Source organism: Mobula hypostoma, chromosome 1, assembly GCF_963921235.1.
Source record: "Mobula hypostoma chromosome 1, sMobHyp1.1, whole genome shotgun sequence".
Classification (NCBI taxonomy): Eukaryota; Metazoa; Chordata; class Chondrichthyes; order Myliobatiformes; family Myliobatidae; genus Mobula; species Mobula hypostoma.
The window spans coordinates 251,966,046-251,984,433 of record NC_086097.1 but is presented as its reverse complement, the minus strand read 5'-3'; the positions used below and the strand labels follow the sequence as shown (position 1 = coordinate 251,984,433).

Genomic DNA, 18,388 nt, shown 5'->3' with positions numbered 1-18,388 from the left:
ACCTTCTAGCTGCCCTCCTTCCGCTCCCCCCACTATTTTATTCTAGTGTCTTCCTCTTGCCTTTCCAGTCCTCTAGAAGGGTCTCGGCCTGAAAGGTCAACTCTTTATTCCTTTCTAAAGATGCTGCCTAACCTGCTCAGTTCCTCCAGCATCTTGTGCATGTTGCTTTGGATTTCAAGCATGTGCAGAATCTCTCGTGTCTATAAACTGTTCTGTTTTCATTGTTATGGAAAGATATTAATACAAATGAGAAAAAAGCAGCAGCAAAGTTTTATTAGAATGAAACACACACACACACATTCAGTAGAAACACATCTGTTTTGTTAATCAGGTTAATTTACACTCTCAGTGATTACACTATGGATGACCATAGCTAACTCTGAATATTTAATCCTAAACTAATTAGATAAGCACTTTATACCAACTTTATTTTGTTACAAACCTCATTCATAAAATAAAATATTTGAACATCACTAGTGAATGTGTGTGTCATTTTTGCTGAGTACAACCTGGCAATGCATTTCATCCGTACTGATACGTAGACCAGCTGTTGAACTTTCCGTGTCTCCATTTATTAGGCAGGATTCTCCAACGATCTGGTCCAGCGTACTCATTGTATGTACAGACAGATCTGTTGTCAACTGTAGTGCTCTCTCTAAGACCAGAATGGAGTCCCCGGCCTGCTCCTTCAGCTATTGGTATAAAAAACATAAAACATTGTTATCCACCATTTGCATCTATCATCAAGGACCCCCACCACCCAGTCCCTTCTCCATGCTGCCATCAGGAAGGTGGTACAGGAGCTTTAGGTCCCACACCACCAGGTTCAGGAACAGTGATTACCCACAACCATTAGGCTCTTGAACCAGAGGGAACAACTTCACTCACCCCAACCCTTGACTCCACAACCTATGGACTCAATTCAAAAAATCTACAACTCATGTTAGAAACATAGAAAATAGGTGCAGGAGTAGGCCATTCGGTCCTTCGAGTCTGCACCGCCATTCAGTATGATCATGGCTGATCATCCAACTCATTCATACCCCCGATCCCTTTAGCCACATGGGCCATATCTAACTCCCTCTTAAATATATACAGTGAACTGGCCTCAACTGTTTCCTGTGGCAGAGAATTCCACAGATTCAGCACTCTCTGTGTGAAGAAGTTTTTCCTCATCTTGGTCCCAAAAGGCTTCCCCTTTATCCTCAAACTGTGACCCCTCGTTCTGGACTTCCCCAACATTGGGAACAATCTTCCTGCATCTAGCCTGTCCAATCTCTTTAGGATTTTATACGTTTCAATCAGATCCCCCCTCCATCTTCCAAATTCCAGAGAGTATAAGCCTAGTCAATCCAGTCTTTCATCATATGAAAGTTCTGCCATCCCAGGAATTAGTTACATTATTATTATTTATACAGTTTGTCTTCTTTCGCATATAGAATGCTTGCCAGTCTTTACTTGTGTGTAGTTTTTCATAGATCCTACTGAATTTCTTTGTTCTACTATGAATGCCCGCAAGAAAATGAAACTTAGGGCATTATAGTGGGTGCCACGGTAACGTAGTGCTTAGCGTGACCTTATTACAGCTCGGAGCGTTACAGTTCTGGGATCCTCTGTAAGAAAGTTTGTACATCCTTCCCATGTGTGCATGGGTTTCCTCCCACAGTCCAAACACATACCAGTTAGTAGGACAAGCGGTCACTGTAAATTGTCCCATGATTAGGCTAGGGGTTAAATCTGTGGGTTAGGCTGGAAGGGCCGGTTCTGTGCTGTGTCTCTAAATAAATATGGTAACAAACACTGTACATACTCTGATAGTAAATTTACTACGAACCTGGTTTTCACTATGTGGCCATAGTGCAAGCTGCTGATTCTATAAACTATTAAAAGCTGATGTTTACTGCTAATACAAGTAAATTAGCTTGAAGCCCTCTGTTGGTTGTGGTCAACCATGGATGTTGCATCCCAACTGTCTTGGTGATAAGCAAGCCAGGGCAATACGATATGGAGAGTGAGTTGTTGCCCATGCAGGAGGCTCACCCTCTCCACGCAGCTGATGAACCCAAAAGGACAGCAGAGACCAATACAGATTAGCACCAGCGACATCACAGGACTTACCAGTTGGGGACTCCAGCTCTGGACTATTTTACCCCCCGAAGCCTTCTCCATGACTGGGTACAGCTGCAAGGCAGCAGAGGCTTGAGATCAGAGTTTTCGTTCTCCGAGATGAGCTGCCAACCTCAGCAGATGAGCCCCATCTGCCTGAAGCAAATAGCTTTAAGGCGCCAGTAACCTGCCTGTGTCTCTTTTCCTGTCAGTAGAAACAGTTCCACCTGGCTTAGTAGCTAAGCCACACATGAAGGGCAAGAGCTGGAGTTTCTGTCAATGGCTATTGGAGATGCACGCCATTGGGAACATTTAATAGGTGCTGGAAGAATAGATGGGCCAATTCTATGACTCTATGCAAAAATATTCAAAGCACGGATAATCTGTTACTTTAACTTTACAATACACATCTAAATCTTCATCAGTAGATAGTTCTTCAATTTAAAAAACAGGTCTAAAAATTATACATCCTTTGAGAAAATGTTCATATCAATTCAACTATAACTTCAGTAATAGACAAAAGAAACTTACCACTTTTAAAATGTTATCTGTCATTTCCTTTTCTTGCTGTAACTGACTCATTCTATGTATAAAAGCAGGAGACATCACCAAATATCCCTCAAACATCATCGGACAAAACAATCAAGAGCTAGGTCAATTCAACATTAAATTTGCATTGCTTGACACATTGAATATATGCCCACATGATGTTCATATCTTTCAATTTTCCTTATATTCCTGTGCCTGTCTAAATGTTTCTATAAGTCTCTAATGTATCTGCCTCTACCATCACCCCAGGAAGTGCATTCCAGGCTCCCACCACTGTGTATAAAAACTTGCCTCTCACATCTCCTTTGAAATTACCCCCTCTCACCTGAAACACCTGCCCTCTGGTATTAGACGTTTCATCCCTAGTAAAAGATACTGTCTATCTATGCCTCTCAAAATCTTATAAACCCCGATTGGATCTCCCTTCAGCCGTCGGTGCTCCAGACAAAGCAACCAAATACCATACAGTGGATTCCAGTTAATTGGGACTTATTGGGACCAGTACATTTTGGTGCAATGAAGTGGCTGCCCCAATTATGGAAGTTTCATGGAAATCATTCAAAAGCTATTAAAAAGACAAACTACTATTTAACTGAGTAACAAATTAAGTGTTTAAATGAAATATAGAATATATTAGAAGTTTGGAAGTTGGAGGTGGAGTTAAGATGGCGCTAAACGGCGACTCCTTTCCCTGCGTCTTCGGAAACAGCTCTATTTCCATCTTGAATATCTTTATTTTTCCCTTTCAGGGTTCTTTTAAACATAGAAACATAGAAAATAGGTGCAGGAGTAGGCCATTCGGCCCTTCGAGCCTGCACCGCCATTTATTATGATCATGGCTGATCATCCAACTCAGAACCCCGCCCCAGCCTTCCCTCCATACCCCCTGACCCCTGTAGCCACAAGGGCCATATCTAACTCCCTCAAGACCCTGACCTGGAGTTACACACAGACTTTGGTTCTTTTTGGGAATGGGACCCATTCTCGGGGTTTCAGGACTGGCCGTTGTTGTTTGGCATGCCAAGGATTCGGCCTGAGAGTCTCGCTCATATTTGGAAGCCTAAGATCTCAGGGCTCTGGAGATGGGTGGTTTGAGGGTCAGTGTCACAACAGGAGACTCGTGTATCGTCAGGGAGGCCAGAAAACCTTTTGCTGTGGGCCTGAAGACCCGAGGTCTTTGCAATCTTCAGGCACAGCGCTCCTAAAAAGCGATGAAACGGACTTCTTAACATCATAAACCAGCAGGTTATTATGTCTCCTGCTCGCTATGAAAATGGGGGACACCTCCCTCTCCTTTATTAGGGAGAGAGAGAACCTGTGGGTTGCCAAATGCCGGATGAATTGCGATAGACTTTGGGGCCTAGCTCAAGCTTGTGCTCCGTAGCGGGTGTGCTTTTTTTCCCTGGGGTGGGGATGGGAGATCGTTGCTTGCTGCCGCTTACGCATGGGAGGGAGGAGCGGGGGGGGTCTTTGGGGTTCTCACGTTTAACTGTCATTCATTCTTTGGGGCAATTCTTTGTTTTTGTGGATGTCTGCAAAGAAAAAGCATTTCAGGATGTATATTGTATACATTTCTCTGACATGAAATTGGACCTTTGAACTTTATTAGAAATCTACCAGTCATATCCAACAATGCCAGGAAATCTGTGCAAGAGAGTTTTTAAGTGAAAAGCCACTGAACTGGGGCAGCTCCACCCTATTGACCGCAGAAGTCTGGGTCCAGTGGCACCAGTATTCGTCACAAACTGGGGTCTTCCTCGGTTGCAGTAGATGACCATGACATCTCCTGTGCCTCATCATGTCCTTCGCTCTCCACGGAGCATTGTAGAACTGCTTTCCTGGCATGTCACTGTAGATCTCATTTGCTCAGTCCGCCAGAGCTGACTTCACATGCGAGGACATGTCCCTATCTCACCAGGGTATGAGGCCACTGGTTACCCTCATTGGCTTAGCCTGCTTCGTGAAGACATGTACCGGGGTGTGGCCAATGTTGCATGCAAACAGCTACATGGAGCCACAGGTGAGAGCTGAGTATCTGTGGGGACCAAAGGTAATTTCCAGATGATTGTCGATACCTTCAAATTCTTCGCAGGGTAGAAGGCGCAGGAAAGAGACATTCCAAAGATGAATTATTCTAAAGGGAGGATGAGGCAACTGTGGCTGAAAAGGGAGTCAAGGGCATCATAAAAGCAAACGAGAAGGCCTATAATAGAAACAAGAGAAAATCTGCAGATGCTGAAGATCCAAGCAACACACACACACAATGCAGGAGGAACGCAGCAGGTCAGGTAGCATCTATGGAAAAGAGTACAGTCGACATTTCGGGCCAAGACCCTTCAGCAGGGCATATAATAGACCTCATCTGGTCCCTCCCTAAACAAGGCACAGCAGCGCCTCTACTTCCTGAGAAGATTGAGGGCAAGCAAGGCTTCACCCCCCCCCATCTTAAATGCGTTTTACTGGAGCACTATTGCGAGCATCCTGACAAGTTGCATCCCCACCTGGTATGGGAGCAGTCGAGAATTGGACCAGAAATCCCTACAAAGGGCCGCAAGGACAGCTGAGAGGATTATAATAGGGGGTTTCCTACCATCCATTGAGGACATTTATCAGGAGCGCTGTATATGCAGGGCCCTTAGAATTATTAAGGATCCCACCCATCTATCCAACATTCTCTTCGACTTTCTACGCAGGACAGATATGTCCCACACAGGAGAAAGTTCTCAAATGGCAGGGGTAAGCAACTGTGGCTGACAAAGGAAATTAAGGACTGCATAAAAGTCAAAGAAAGGGCATATAAGATAGCAAATGTGAGTGGGAAGTTGGATAATTGGGAAGCTTTTAAAATCCAACAAAAGGCAATTAAAAATGCTATAATTCCCTTTATTCCATTGCGGTACTGATACATCTGACTTGTGCTTCTCTATCTCAAATTGCAGTATGAATTCAATCATATAATGATCACTGCCTCCTCAGAGTTCTTTTACATTAAGCTCCCTAATAAGATCTGGGTTATTACACAACACCTGATCTAAAATAGCCTTTTCCTGAGTAGACTGAACCACAAGCCATCTCTTAGGCATTAACAAATTCCCTCTCTTGCGACTCCGACACCAACTTGATTTTCCCATTCCCCTTGCATATTGAAGCCCCTCATTACAACTGTGTCATTACCCTTATTACATGCCATTTCCAGCTCCCTTTGTAATCTCAACCCCACATTTTGTCTACTATTTCGAGACCTGTATATGATTCCCATAATGGTTTTTTTACCCTTTCAACTTCTTAACTCCACCCATAAACATTCACCATTCTCTGACCTTATGTTACCTCTTTCTAGAAATGTAATTCTATCTCTTACCAACAGAGTCACGCCACCACCCATGCCTTCCTGCTTGTCCTTTTGGTACAAGGGGCCTGTCCCATCCCCCCACCTCCTTTCTCTGACTTCTCTTTCTTTCCAATCATGATGAAGGGTCTTATCCCGAAACCTCAACTGTTTCCTCTTTTCCATAGGTACTACCTGACCTACTGAGTTCCTCCAGCATTTTGTATGTGTTGCTTGGACTTCCAGCCCCTGTAGATTTTCTTGTCAAATGTGAAGCCAATATATCAAAAAGGATACAAAAGTCTTTTTTTCCAGATATACGCTGGAGAGGTGGTAATGGGGGGGGGGGGCAAGGAAATGGTGGAGAAATTGAATAGGTATTTTGCAAACACGAGGAATTCTGCAGATGCTGGAAATTCAAGCAACACACATCATGGGACAGGAGGCCTGATGGCATGAACATTGACTTCTCTAACTTCCACTAAAACCCCACCTCCCCCTCGTACCCCATCCGTTATTTATATACACACATTCTTTCTCTCTCTCTCCTTTTTCTCCCTCTGTCCCTCTGACTATACCCCTTGCCCATCCTCTGGGTTTTCCCCCCTCCCCCTTTTCCTCTTCCCTGGGCCTCCTGTCCCATGATCCTCTCATATCCCTTTTGCCAATCCCTCCCCCTCCTGTCTTCTCCTATCATTTTGGATCTCCCCCTCCCCCTCCCACTTCCAAATCTCTTTCTAGCTCTTCCTTCAGTTAGTCCTGACAAAGGGTCTCAGCCCAAAACGTCGACTGTACCTCTTCCTAGAGATGCTGCCTGGCCTGCAGCGTTCACCAGCAACTTTGATGTGTGTTGCAGGTATTTTGCATTAGTCTTCACAGGGGAAGATACTAGAAGTATGACAGAAGGTCAGAGGGTGTCAGGGGACAGAAGTGAGTGCAGTTGCTATTTCTGGGGAGAAGGTGCTTGGGAGACTGAATGGTCACCTGGACCAGATGGACGACACCGCAGGGTTCTGAAAGAGGTACTTGAAGAGATTGTGGAGACATTAGCAATGATCTTTCAGAATCATTCGATTCTGGCATGGTCCTGGTGTACTGGAAAATTGCAAATGTCACTCTATTCTTTAAGAAGGGAGGGAAACAGAAGAAAGGAAATTATAGGCCAGTTAACCTGAGCTCAGTGGCTGGGAAAATGTTGGAGTCAATTGATAACTTTGAGGTCTCAGGGTTCTTGGAAGCACATGATAAAATAGTCTAAAGTCAGCATAGTTTCCTTAAGGGAAATTTATTTCCAGATGCATCTGTTGTAATTCTTTGAGAAATAACAAGCAGGATAGACAAAGGAGAATTGGTTGATGTTGTGTACTTGGTTTTCAGAAGGCCTTTGACAAGGTACGGTATATGAGATGTTTGGATATAAATTTTCTCACTGAAGTGAAGGAAAAGGAATGGTGATTTGATAGAGGTGTTCAAGATGATAATCAGCATATGTACAGTGGACAGCCAGACACTTTTTCCCCCCAGAGTAGCTAATATGAGGAGATACAACTTTAAAGTGATTAGAGGAAAGCATGGGGAGTGGGGATGTCAGAGGTAAGTTAGAGATGAATCAGAGAGAAATAGTCATATCTTAAAATTGGAAGCTATTATTTATGCAAGAATAACGTTATCATGAAATTAATAGCACAAAGCTAAATGGATCTGCATCTTAGAGGGGCTATAAATAGGATTAACTGAAACAGTTCCAGAGATAAGAGACTATTGCTTCGAGGAGAGCAGGGGGAAGGCGATATTGTTGTCCTGAAAGATATCATTTATGAGCCTCAAAGAGTCGTACACACAAATAAAAGGACATAAAGCAAACATTCAAGGTAGAAGGATCAGAAACATAACAACACAGATTTAACAGACAGAAGAACCCAACGCAAATGGAAAAAACTCATTTGAGGGGCTCAAACGAGCAGGTGAATCTGTGAAAATCATTGCCACAGACGGCTGTGGAGGCCAAGTCATTGAGTAGATTTAAAACAGAGGTTGATAGGTTCTTGATTAGTAAGGGCGTCAAAGGCTGCAGGGAGAAGGCACGAGAATGGGATTGAGAGGGATAATAAATCAGCCGTAATGGAATGATGAAGCAGACTTGATGGGCCAAATGGCCATATTTTGCTCTTATGTCTTCTGGCTCAAATATTTTACATAAACTGGATCAGAAAAGGTTACTATAGAGCCATGAAAGGCAGGGTTTGGAACTGACACTGGTCAGAAAGATGGAGTGGATTTCCTCTATCCCACTGTATTCCATGATGCCAGTAAAAATTACTCTGGATAGTACGGAGTTCTGTCATGGCATCAGTGGGTATAGTTGGGTCCGTCTGTCTGCACGGGGTTTAGTGGTCCTTTCCAGGGGCAGGTTACTAAAGAGATAGTGCGCAACTAGCTCAAAGTAAATGCTCTTCTGACTGTACGTATGAATATACAACCAAATGAAGCAAGATTCCTCTGGACTACACACACAGCACAAAAACCAAAATATTACCGTAATTCAAAATACAAATATGCTAATCTGATATAACCCTTCAAAGACCATAGATCCTACGTTAATTAGAAATATCAAATCTCAGCCCAGCAGCTACTTTTGGTGAAGTCCCAGAAGAATAATGAGAACTGAACTCACATGTTTAACTGCGGAGGCCCTGGTTTTTGTTGTTTCACTGGAAAGCTGCTCTGAACAGTTGTTCTAACTGCCCTATTCAAAGAAAAGGATTCTTTAGAACAAAACGTCCGGGAAATTATTCTCTTTTATAATATGTGCAGAACATATAATTATCTCGGCAGCTAATCGAGGGAAAAAAAACATAGAATTCATTAGCACAACTATGTCAAGGGCCAAAGCAGAGTAAACAACTTTTACATATTTGTGTACACAAACACGTGTCTGTTTTTGTGTTTCCTCTCCCTCTCTCTCTGCTACTGACTGACCTTTGGGTCATCAGCTCCAGGGCTAGCTGACGACAGGACGCTGAACTTTAGGTGTGTCGACTGACCAGCCCTCGTGCTTCTTGCTCGCGGAGACTCCTGGCCGCTGACCTTTAAACGTGGAGCAGAGACCTGCACCATGGACTTTGAATGCAGAGTCTGACCTCTAACTCCTCCACATCTCTGTTACTAAACCCTAATCTAACCTCAAACTCCCCTCGGTCCCCAAAACCATCCCTATGAACTTATAAAACAACTAAGACTGAGCCACAGTCTCGACAGAGACCACATCGCTTGGAGTCTTCTTGAAAATAATACACAGAAGACGACTTCCCAGTTCAGAATGTAAATGTGTAACAGCATGAATGAAACAGGGAAGGATATCTGTTCTTACCATCTGTTATACACCAGAATAGCCATGGTGGTGGTTGGAGGCAGGCTGCCCAAGTCTAGGTCAATGTGTTTTACACCCGGAGGGACCTTGCTGATACAGAGCAGCTCATTCAGAAGCATATTCAGCACTGGCACTGTCAAACTAGGGGAAGATAACGTACAAAGTTCAAAATACATTTATATCAAAATAAGTATACAGTATGCAACATATGAGATTCCTCTTCTTGCAGTCAGCCAGAAAACAATAGAACCCATTTAAAGAGAAACCCCACACAACAAGATCATCAAACACCCAAAGTGTAAAAAAAATCATATCGTGCAAACAATAAAAAGTAAACAAATAACATTAACCACAGAGTCCTCAGCCACAGAGCTGAGGCAAGTGAAGCTGGTTCAGGAAACCAATGGTTACAGGCCATAGCCATGGAGTCAGTGGGAGGAAGAGCTTCGGAGGATAATGGTACCTAACGGTGTCTCCTTCGCTTGCATCTTTGGAAACAGTTCTATTTCTAAATTTAATGTCTCTACTTTTTCCTTTCAGGGTTCTTTTGAAGATCCTGACCTGGAGTTGCACGCTGACTTTGGTTCCTTGCGGGAACGGGACCCGCTCTCAGGGTCTCACAAATGGCCGCTATTCAATATACCAAGGATGTGGCCTAGAAGACTAGCGCGCCTTCAGGGTTCAGGATTTTGTGGCCCTGGAGGCGGGTGGACTCCAGGTCGGTGATGCCGCAGGAAACTGGTGCGCTGTGGGAGATGGAAGATCGAAAGCAGCGAGCTGGCTGCTGGCTGTGTGCCCAGAGACCTGAGTTCTTTGGGCACAGAGCTTGGAAACAGCGATACAACAGACTTTTAACATCGTAAATCAGTGTTATACCTCCCCTTTCACTGTGAAATGGGGACACCTCTTTTTCCCTTATTAGGAAGCGAGAGAGCCTGCGGTATGTCGAATTACTGGGTGAACAAGTAGTCTTTGGGGTACTGCAAGTCTGTGTCTTTATTGATGCTTTGCTGCACACTTGAGTGCTTAGTGGGGGGGAGAGTGTCAATGCCTTTTTTTGCTGGTGGGGAAGGGGGATCGTTACTTTGCTGCTGCTTATGCATGGGTGGTGGGGGACTTTGGGGTTCTAACATTTAACTGTCATTCATTCTTTGGGGCACTCCTCTGTTTTTGTGGATATTTGCAAAGAAAAATAATTTCAGGATGTATATAGTAATCATTTCTCTGACATTAAATGAAACTTTGAAACCTTTGCTCTGCCGATGGCTGCAGGCCACAGTCACAGAGTCAGTTCAGCAGTATGCTGATGGGTGTAATATAGTTGGAATATAACATACAACTAAAATACAACAGCGGGGTGAAAGAAATAGAATGATTCACAGAATTGCTTTTGAAACAGGACAAGTTTTTAAGATAGATTTAGTTCATAAGTATTTCTGATATTTAAACAAAAGGCCTCAGTGCAGAGAAGTTGTAAAATTACCTTTTCTCTAACAACTCTAAATCCCATTTCAAATGTGCAGCTACTTTGAGAGCAAGCAGCTTCAGTGTGCGATTCCTTTTATTTTCACTCGGCGGGTGGACTTGGTTCTGCTCATTTACAGACGGTTTGGAGGCCTGCTCCAAAAACTGGGTTATCAGCTGAATTGGTGATGGGTCTGTTTCAACAAAACAACACGGGTTTCTATAGATAAAAAAATAAAACAACTGACACACTGTAACTTTTCGTAGCTAATACGAGGGGCATAATTGAAAGTACGGGGAGTATGCTAGAGGTTGTTATTACTTTGCACAGAGAGTGGTGGGTATGCAGAACACCCTGCCAGGAATATTCATCTAGATAGATATATTAGGAACATATTAAAAACTCTTTGATAGCACATGGATGATATAAAAATGCTGGACGGAAGGATGAGATTGATCTTAGAGTAGGCTGAGGTTAGCATAACGTTATGGGCCAAAAGGCCTGCACTGTGCTGTAATATACTATTTTCTTACACAGTGGACTTTTCCTATAAATGTTCTGCATATTTAAGTCATCCAAGTCCCCTTTAACCCAAAATTACTGGAGGCAATTTCACAAGCACTTCTTGTTTTATTAGTTTTTTTTAGGAGATGGGCATTGACTGCAAAGTTACTGCTAGTCCCTACACAGTGCCTTGCAAGGCCATGTCAGTCCTGACGAAGGGTCTCCAACCTCTCATTTCTCCAATGCTGCTTCAGCTGCTGCGTGCGTCCAGCATCATCTTTGCGTTATTTCAGATTTTTGGGCTCTGCAGGTTTTCAGATTTTCAAGCACATCGTGGGCCCAGTCACAAAACCAGATAATGATGCCCAGATTTCCTCCCCTTGAGACAATTAGAATCAAGTTTGTTAGCACTGGCATACATTTGTGGCAGCAGTATGCTGCAATACATAAAACATTACTATAAGTTACAATAAGAAATAAAAAATAAAACTTTTAGTGCAAAAGAGAGGAAGACTACTCAGATAGTGTTCATGGGTTCATTGTCCATTCAGAAATCTGATGACGGAGGGGAAGAAGCTATTCATAAAAAGTTGAGTGTGTCTTCACGTGCCTGTACCTCTTCCCTGACGGTAGCAATGAGAAGACGGCATGTCCTGGGTGATGGGGATCCTATATGATGGATGCCACCTTTTTGAGGCATCAGCTTCGAAGATGTCTCCAGTGATGGGGTGGCTAGTGCCTGTGATGGAGCTGGCTGAGTTTATAACCGTCTGCAGCTTTTCATGATCCTGTGCAGTGGCCCTCTGTACCAGAAGGCGATACAACCAGTTACAATGCTCTCAAGGTATATCTGTAGAAAATTGTGAGCGTCTTCGGTGACACACAAAGGCTCCTTAAACGCCTAATGAAATATAGCTGCTGGTGTGCCTTCTCTGTAACTGCATCGATAGGTTGGGTCCAGGATAGATCCTCAGAGACGTTGACAGCCAGGAACTTGAAGTAATTAGATAACTTGTGCAGACATAATTATTAACAGTTCATTCTATTTGAATCCTGATAATCTGCTGTCTGACCATTTGGAGATTCTGGCGGTTTCGGCGTCCACTCACTATGGCACCAGCCCTGCTTCTTTCCGGCTCACAGGGGCCCTCGTTCCTGCACCACCTTTGCATTCTCCAGGCCTCTGATCCCACACTCTCACTCAGCTGACCTGGACCCTATTTCCTGTGCTCCCTCTAAACTTACTCAGATCACTGGGAAATGTATTATAATATTAAATAACATTTAAAAAGTGATTTAGTAACTTTAAATAGACTGAATGTATACAGTCTTTTTCCCAGATTTGGGGAATGAAGAAGTAAAAGCATGGTTTTAAGCTGAGAATACAGTCATAGAACACCACAGCACAGAATCAGGCCCTTTGGCCCATCTAGTCAATGCCAAAACATTATTCTGCCCAGTCCCACTGACCTGCAGTTGGGCCATAACCCTCCATACCACTCCCATCCACGTACCTATTCAAACTTCTCTCAAACACTGAAATCAAGCCCGTATCCACCACTTCCTCTGGCAGTTCATGCCACACTCTCGCCATCCTCTGAGTGAAGAAGTTCTCTCTCAGGTGCCCCTTGAACATTTCACCTTTCACCCTTAACCTATGGCCTCTAGTTCTAGTTTCACCCAACCTCAGTGGAAAAAGCCTGCAAGAGTGTATCCTGTTTATACTCCTCAATTTGTTTATAGAGACCTGAGGGGCAACTTGTTCACCCAGAAGGTCATGTACAATTATGAAATTTTAAAAGATATTTGGACAGATACATGGATAAGAAAGGTTGAGTGGGATCTGGGCCAACCACAGGCCATGGTTGTACCGGCTCCCTTCCTGCTTACCTTGTATACCGTAGACTTTAGATACAACACTAAGTCATGTCATCTGTACAAATTGTATAAAGGGAAGTCACATGCTTCTTCATTAGCTATCATGAAGGGCACCAGGATGACAACGCTTGGTTGTTGGTAGGTAGGGTTAATACCTGACTTTCAAAAGCACTTGTGAGTTATGTTCCGGCTCGACTTAGTCCTTAAACTGCTGGAGAACAGTGCGGAAAGAACTGGTGCTGTTTTCTCCCGGTAGGGATTAGTTTATAGTTCCAAGTGCTCCTGCCACGTTTTGTCACCCTGCAACCTTATCCTGAATATTAGGACCTTAGCTGTGGTAGAACAAAGGACCCTCCGGAAAAATGGTAATTCTGGACAATGTTTTTCACTCTCTGTGTGGAACCTTGGCTGAATAGAGTAACACTTTTGGCTAAGCACTTTAGACTAAGTAAATTTACTCGGCTCTATCTTGGCTACAAGCCAAAGTACCCAGGACATCTTCAAGAAGCGGTGTCTCAGAAAGGCAGCATCCATTATTAAGGACCTCCAGCACCCAGGACATGCCCTTTTCTCGCTGTTACCATCGGGTAGGAGGTACAGAAGCCTGAAGGCACACACTCAGTAACTCAGGAACAGCTTTTTCCCCCTTGCCATCCGATTCCTAAATGGACACTGAACCCTTGCACACTACCTCACTTTTTAAATATATATTTCTGTATTTTACACAATTTTTAATATATTTAATATATGTATACTTTAATTGATGCACTTTTTAAAATTTTGTTTTTTTTCTTCTATATAATGTATTGCATCGAACTGCTGCTGCTAAGTTAACAAATTTCACGTCACATGCCGGTGATAGTAAACCTGATTCTGATTCTGAGACAACTGTGCTGCTCCAAAGAGCACTATATGGGGTCATTCTTACCCTCGGCCATTAGGCTTTATAATGAGTCAATCTATAGCCAGAAAAGTGATGACCCCCTCCTGTTAAATTGTTTGAGGTAACTTATTTTTATTCTTCTTACTCGTCTTCTAATATTTGTGTATTTGTATATCTGTGCACTTGTAATGCTACTGTGACAACTGTAATCTCCTTTGGTATCAGTAAAGCATCTATCTTTCCAGAGGTTAGAACAACGTCATTACAGCTCGGTGTGTCTCAGAGTTCGAAGTCAGTTCTTCCACCGTTCTGTTCGAAGTCTGTACGTCCTCCCTGTGGAATGTGTGGGTTTTCTCCAGGTCCTCCTATTTCCTCCCATGGTCCAAAGATGTACCAGGTTGGTTAATTAGTCATTGTAAATTGTCCCGTGATTAGGGTAGGGTCATGGTCGCCAACCTTTTTAAGTCCAAGATCCCCTATCTCAGCCTTAGTGAAAGGCAAGATCGACCCACCAAATCGTTTAGAGAAAAAACAACTCAGATTGTACTGCCAACTTGAGGCCTTTCATTTGGGCTAATTGAATTTGAATTACATAAAATGCTTTTGTCAAACTTTCAAATTAATTCAACCAAGAAAACATTGTAACTAGCATATCAAACAGGCCATAGCTGTCTTTAAGAATATTACAATACTTCATACCTTTTGTAGTAACTTCTACTTTGAAAAAGGACCACTCGACAACTTCATGTCCAAAGGAACAACTTTATCTGGGACGGCAAAACCAACGCGGCGGAGGGGCTTATACACACATGCGCAGAAAAGATGGGAAGTAAAACCCCGCAACCCTGGAAACAACCTCTGTTTACAAACAGCTTTCCGTAGCGGGAGTATTGCTATATTACCATGATCCTAATTGGTATTAACTTATCTTTATAATGCTCACATTACAACACTTCTCCCCCTTTAAATTCCAACATTCCCCAAATGTAAAAGAACTGGGGAAAAAAAAAGTGGTGTCATTATCTTGCGTACCTCTGAAACTTATACTAGTGTCTCAGTGACAGTTTACCAACACAAAACACCTGAAAAACGTGGCAGAGTCAACATTCAGTCTAACAAAGGAAACTGTCCATTCAAATATTCAGTCTGTCAGGAGGTTTGCGAGGGTGCTGTGTTGCAGCAGATGAAGATTATGAAGTCTAAGTACAGAAGCTATCTTACTGACAGACATCTCACAGACTGTCTCAGACTGGCTGTCTGTAGTTATGAGCCAAATTTCAGGGAACTAGCAGAAAGTATTCAGCCCCAGTCGTCACACTGAGTGCAACAGTCAATTTTTATTCATTTATTTTTCATGTTGAGATAAAATTAAATAATGAAACACAGAATTAAAGGTGTTGTAATGTGAGCATTATATAAATAAGTAATACTAATTATGATAGTGTTTCCGGGTTGCGGGGTTTTACTTCCAGTCTTTTCTACCGCGGTACATGGTGGGGGAGCTATACACATGCGCACTGGGCAGAAAGAACAGAATTAAAACCCCGCAACCCGGAAACAATGTCTCTTTACAAACAGCTTTCAGTAGCGGAACTATTGCTATATTACCATTATCCTAATTAGTATTACTTATTTTTATTATGCTCACATTACAACAGTATTTGTGTAAATTTTTCATTTTTTTCGGGAACTACTGGGAAAGTCTCAAAGATCGACTTGGCGACCACTGGGGTAGGGTTGATTGGGTGCAGCTTGAGGGAACGGAGGGGCGTACCCCACACTGTATTGCTAAATAAATATCGGACCAGCTTCAATCTTGGTCAGCAGGGACTGGTTGGGCGGAATGGCCTTTCTCTGTACTGTATGATTAAATTGATCATTTCACCAGCCCACTGCTACCACTCTCTGGCAAAGACAAGAAGCTCCATCATCAGCCCAAACAACAGTGTCTGGAATTTCACTAATTACAACCATTGGTACATTGAGATCAAAACTGCTGTGAGCTTGTAGACATATTTAAATAATTCTTTCCCCACACAGAACAACCACAATTTGGCTCCTGTCCCTCAAAAAAAAAGACTTGGTTAGAGAACTAAGTCACACAAAAGTACATTTATTATCAAAGTATGCATACATGATACAACTTTGAGATTTGTCTCCTTACAGGCAGCCACAGAACAAAGAAACCCCATAAGAACCCATTAAAAATAGGCCGTCAAACACCAATGTGCAGAGGAAAACAACAAATCATTCAAACAATAAAAGTAAACAAACAGCTTCAGAACTATGAGAAAATCGCAGATGCTGGAAATCCAGAGAAACATACACAAAATGCTGGAGAAACTTAACAGGTCAGGCAGTATCTATGGAAATGAGTCGACAGTTCAGGTTCAGGCACTTCATTGGGACCCTTCCTGATGAAGGGTCTCGGCCCGAAACGTTGACTGTTTACTCTTTTCCAGAGATGCTACCAGGCCTGCTGAGTCCCTCCAGCATTTTGTGTAAGTTGCTTTAGCATCAGAACTGAAGATTTATGAAAGACATCAGGCTTGGCATCCCTGCAGCCAGAGCAGGCCACAGCCTCCTTTCAGCACAGAGCTGAGTGAACGTTGCAGAGTAATGAGCAGAACCAGGCAGAACCGGCCCCTCCCTCAGCTCCAGTCCCAACACCCTGACCTTTTCAATGAGACTCGGCACAAACATCGGGCTGTCCCTTGCTCTCGGACAGACTGGGGCCTGCATTTTGCCGCCATGATTCAACCCCTACTTGACCTTTCCAATTTGGCCTGGTGTTAAAATCGATTAGTTAGTGGGACTTTCCTCACATCCAGCAGGAACACGTTGACCTATGTGTAATTTGAGCCCCACGTTTAAGAAAGCATATAACACACACAAAATGCCGGAGGAACTCAGAGTGCCAGATAGCATCTAGGGAAAAGAGTAAAGAGTTGGCGTTTCAGGCCAGTACCCTTCATTAGGACTGTGCTGGCGTTGGAGAGACTCTAGAGGAGGTTCACAAGAATGCAAGGGTTAACTCCTAAGGAGTGTTTGATGGCTCTGGGCCTGTACTCACCGGAATTTGGAAGAGTGAGAGATGGATCTCACTGAAACCTATTGAATATTGAAAGGCCTAGACAGAATGTTTCCAATAGAGGACAGTCTAGGACTAGAGGGCACAGCCTCAGAATAGAATGACATCCCTTTATGACAGAAATGAGGAGGAATTTCCTTAGCCAGAGGTAGTTAATCAGTCGAATTCATTGCCACAGACAGCTGTGGAGGTCAAGTCACTGGGTATATTTACAGCTGAAGTTGATAGTTCCTTGATTAGCAAGGACATCAAAGGTTATGGGGAGAAGGCAGGAGAATGGGGTTGAGACAACAAATCAGGCATAATGGAATGGTATTTGGCCCAGTGACCTAATTCTGTTCTATGTCTTATGAACTTACCATTGCAAGTTTAGAGAGCCATGTATAGTTTAAATACTCAAGCCTGATATTTCAATAAAAGATGGCATATGCATACAAAATCAATAAAAGCATTTGATTAGGTCCAAGAAGCTACCTACAAGGAGCAGTTGATAGCTCAGAGACATTGCTTCTCCAGTATGGTGGATGCCACAGTGATCAATTAGTAGTATTAGTGGGGACACAGCTTGAAGCAGTTAACTTAAAAGAGATTGGGTAAAAACCCCACCTTTTGTGACTTTAGACCAAAAAAATGGCATTTTTTACATCTTTGAGAATTATCTAAGGTAATTTTATTAAACCAGAGATTAGGAATTAACTAAGGAATATCTCATTCAAGAAGCAGAATGCAAAGGCCTCTGTTGTGTGCGCTGTCTTCTATTTTCACATAAAAAGCAAGGTGAAATGGATATTCTTATAAGGAACTAACACGTTTTCATATTTTAAATACAATGCTTTTTGCTGTTGATATACACTGGCATGCAAAGGTTTGGGTACCCCGGTCAAAATTTCTGTTACTCTGAATAGCTAAGCGAGTTGAAGATGAACTGATCTCCAAAAGTCATAAAGTTAAAGATGAAACATTCCTTTCAACATTTTAAGCAAGATTAGTGTATTATTTTTGTTTTGTACAATTTTAGAGTGAAAAAAAGGAAAGGAGCACCATGCAAAAGTTTGGGCATCCCAAGAGATTTGAGCTCTCAGATAATTTTTACCAAGGTCTCAGACCTTAATTAGCTTGTTAGGGCTACGGCTTGTTCACAGTCATCGTTAGGAAAGGCCAGGTGATGCAAATTTCAAAGTTTTATAAATACCCTGACTCCTCAAACCCTGTCC

The 18,388-nt window shown here is 42.9% G+C and overlaps 1 protein-coding gene across 4 annotated transcripts in view; it reads right to left on the bottom strand.

Annotated features, from left to right (window-relative positions):
* The window catches only part of ints8 (integrator complex subunit 8), a 154,497-nt gene that overhangs the window by 122,708 nt on the left and 13,401 nt on the right, over positions 1–18,388 (bottom strand). For all 4 annotated transcript variants that reach the window (XM_063067235.1, XM_063067219.1, XM_063067227.1 and 1 more), the window contains exons 3-7: positions 10,837–11,011; positions 9,354–9,494; positions 8,658–8,729; positions 2,638–2,689; positions 510–692 (exon numbers count right to left, since the gene is read on the bottom strand). In XM_063067235.1, coding sequence (XP_062923305.1) covers positions 510–692; positions 2,638–2,689; positions 8,658–8,729; positions 9,354–9,494; positions 10,837–11,011 — 623 coding nt within the window. The remainder of the gene's footprint in view (positions 1–509; positions 693–2,637; positions 2,690–8,657; positions 8,730–9,353; positions 9,495–10,836; positions 11,012–18,388) is intronic.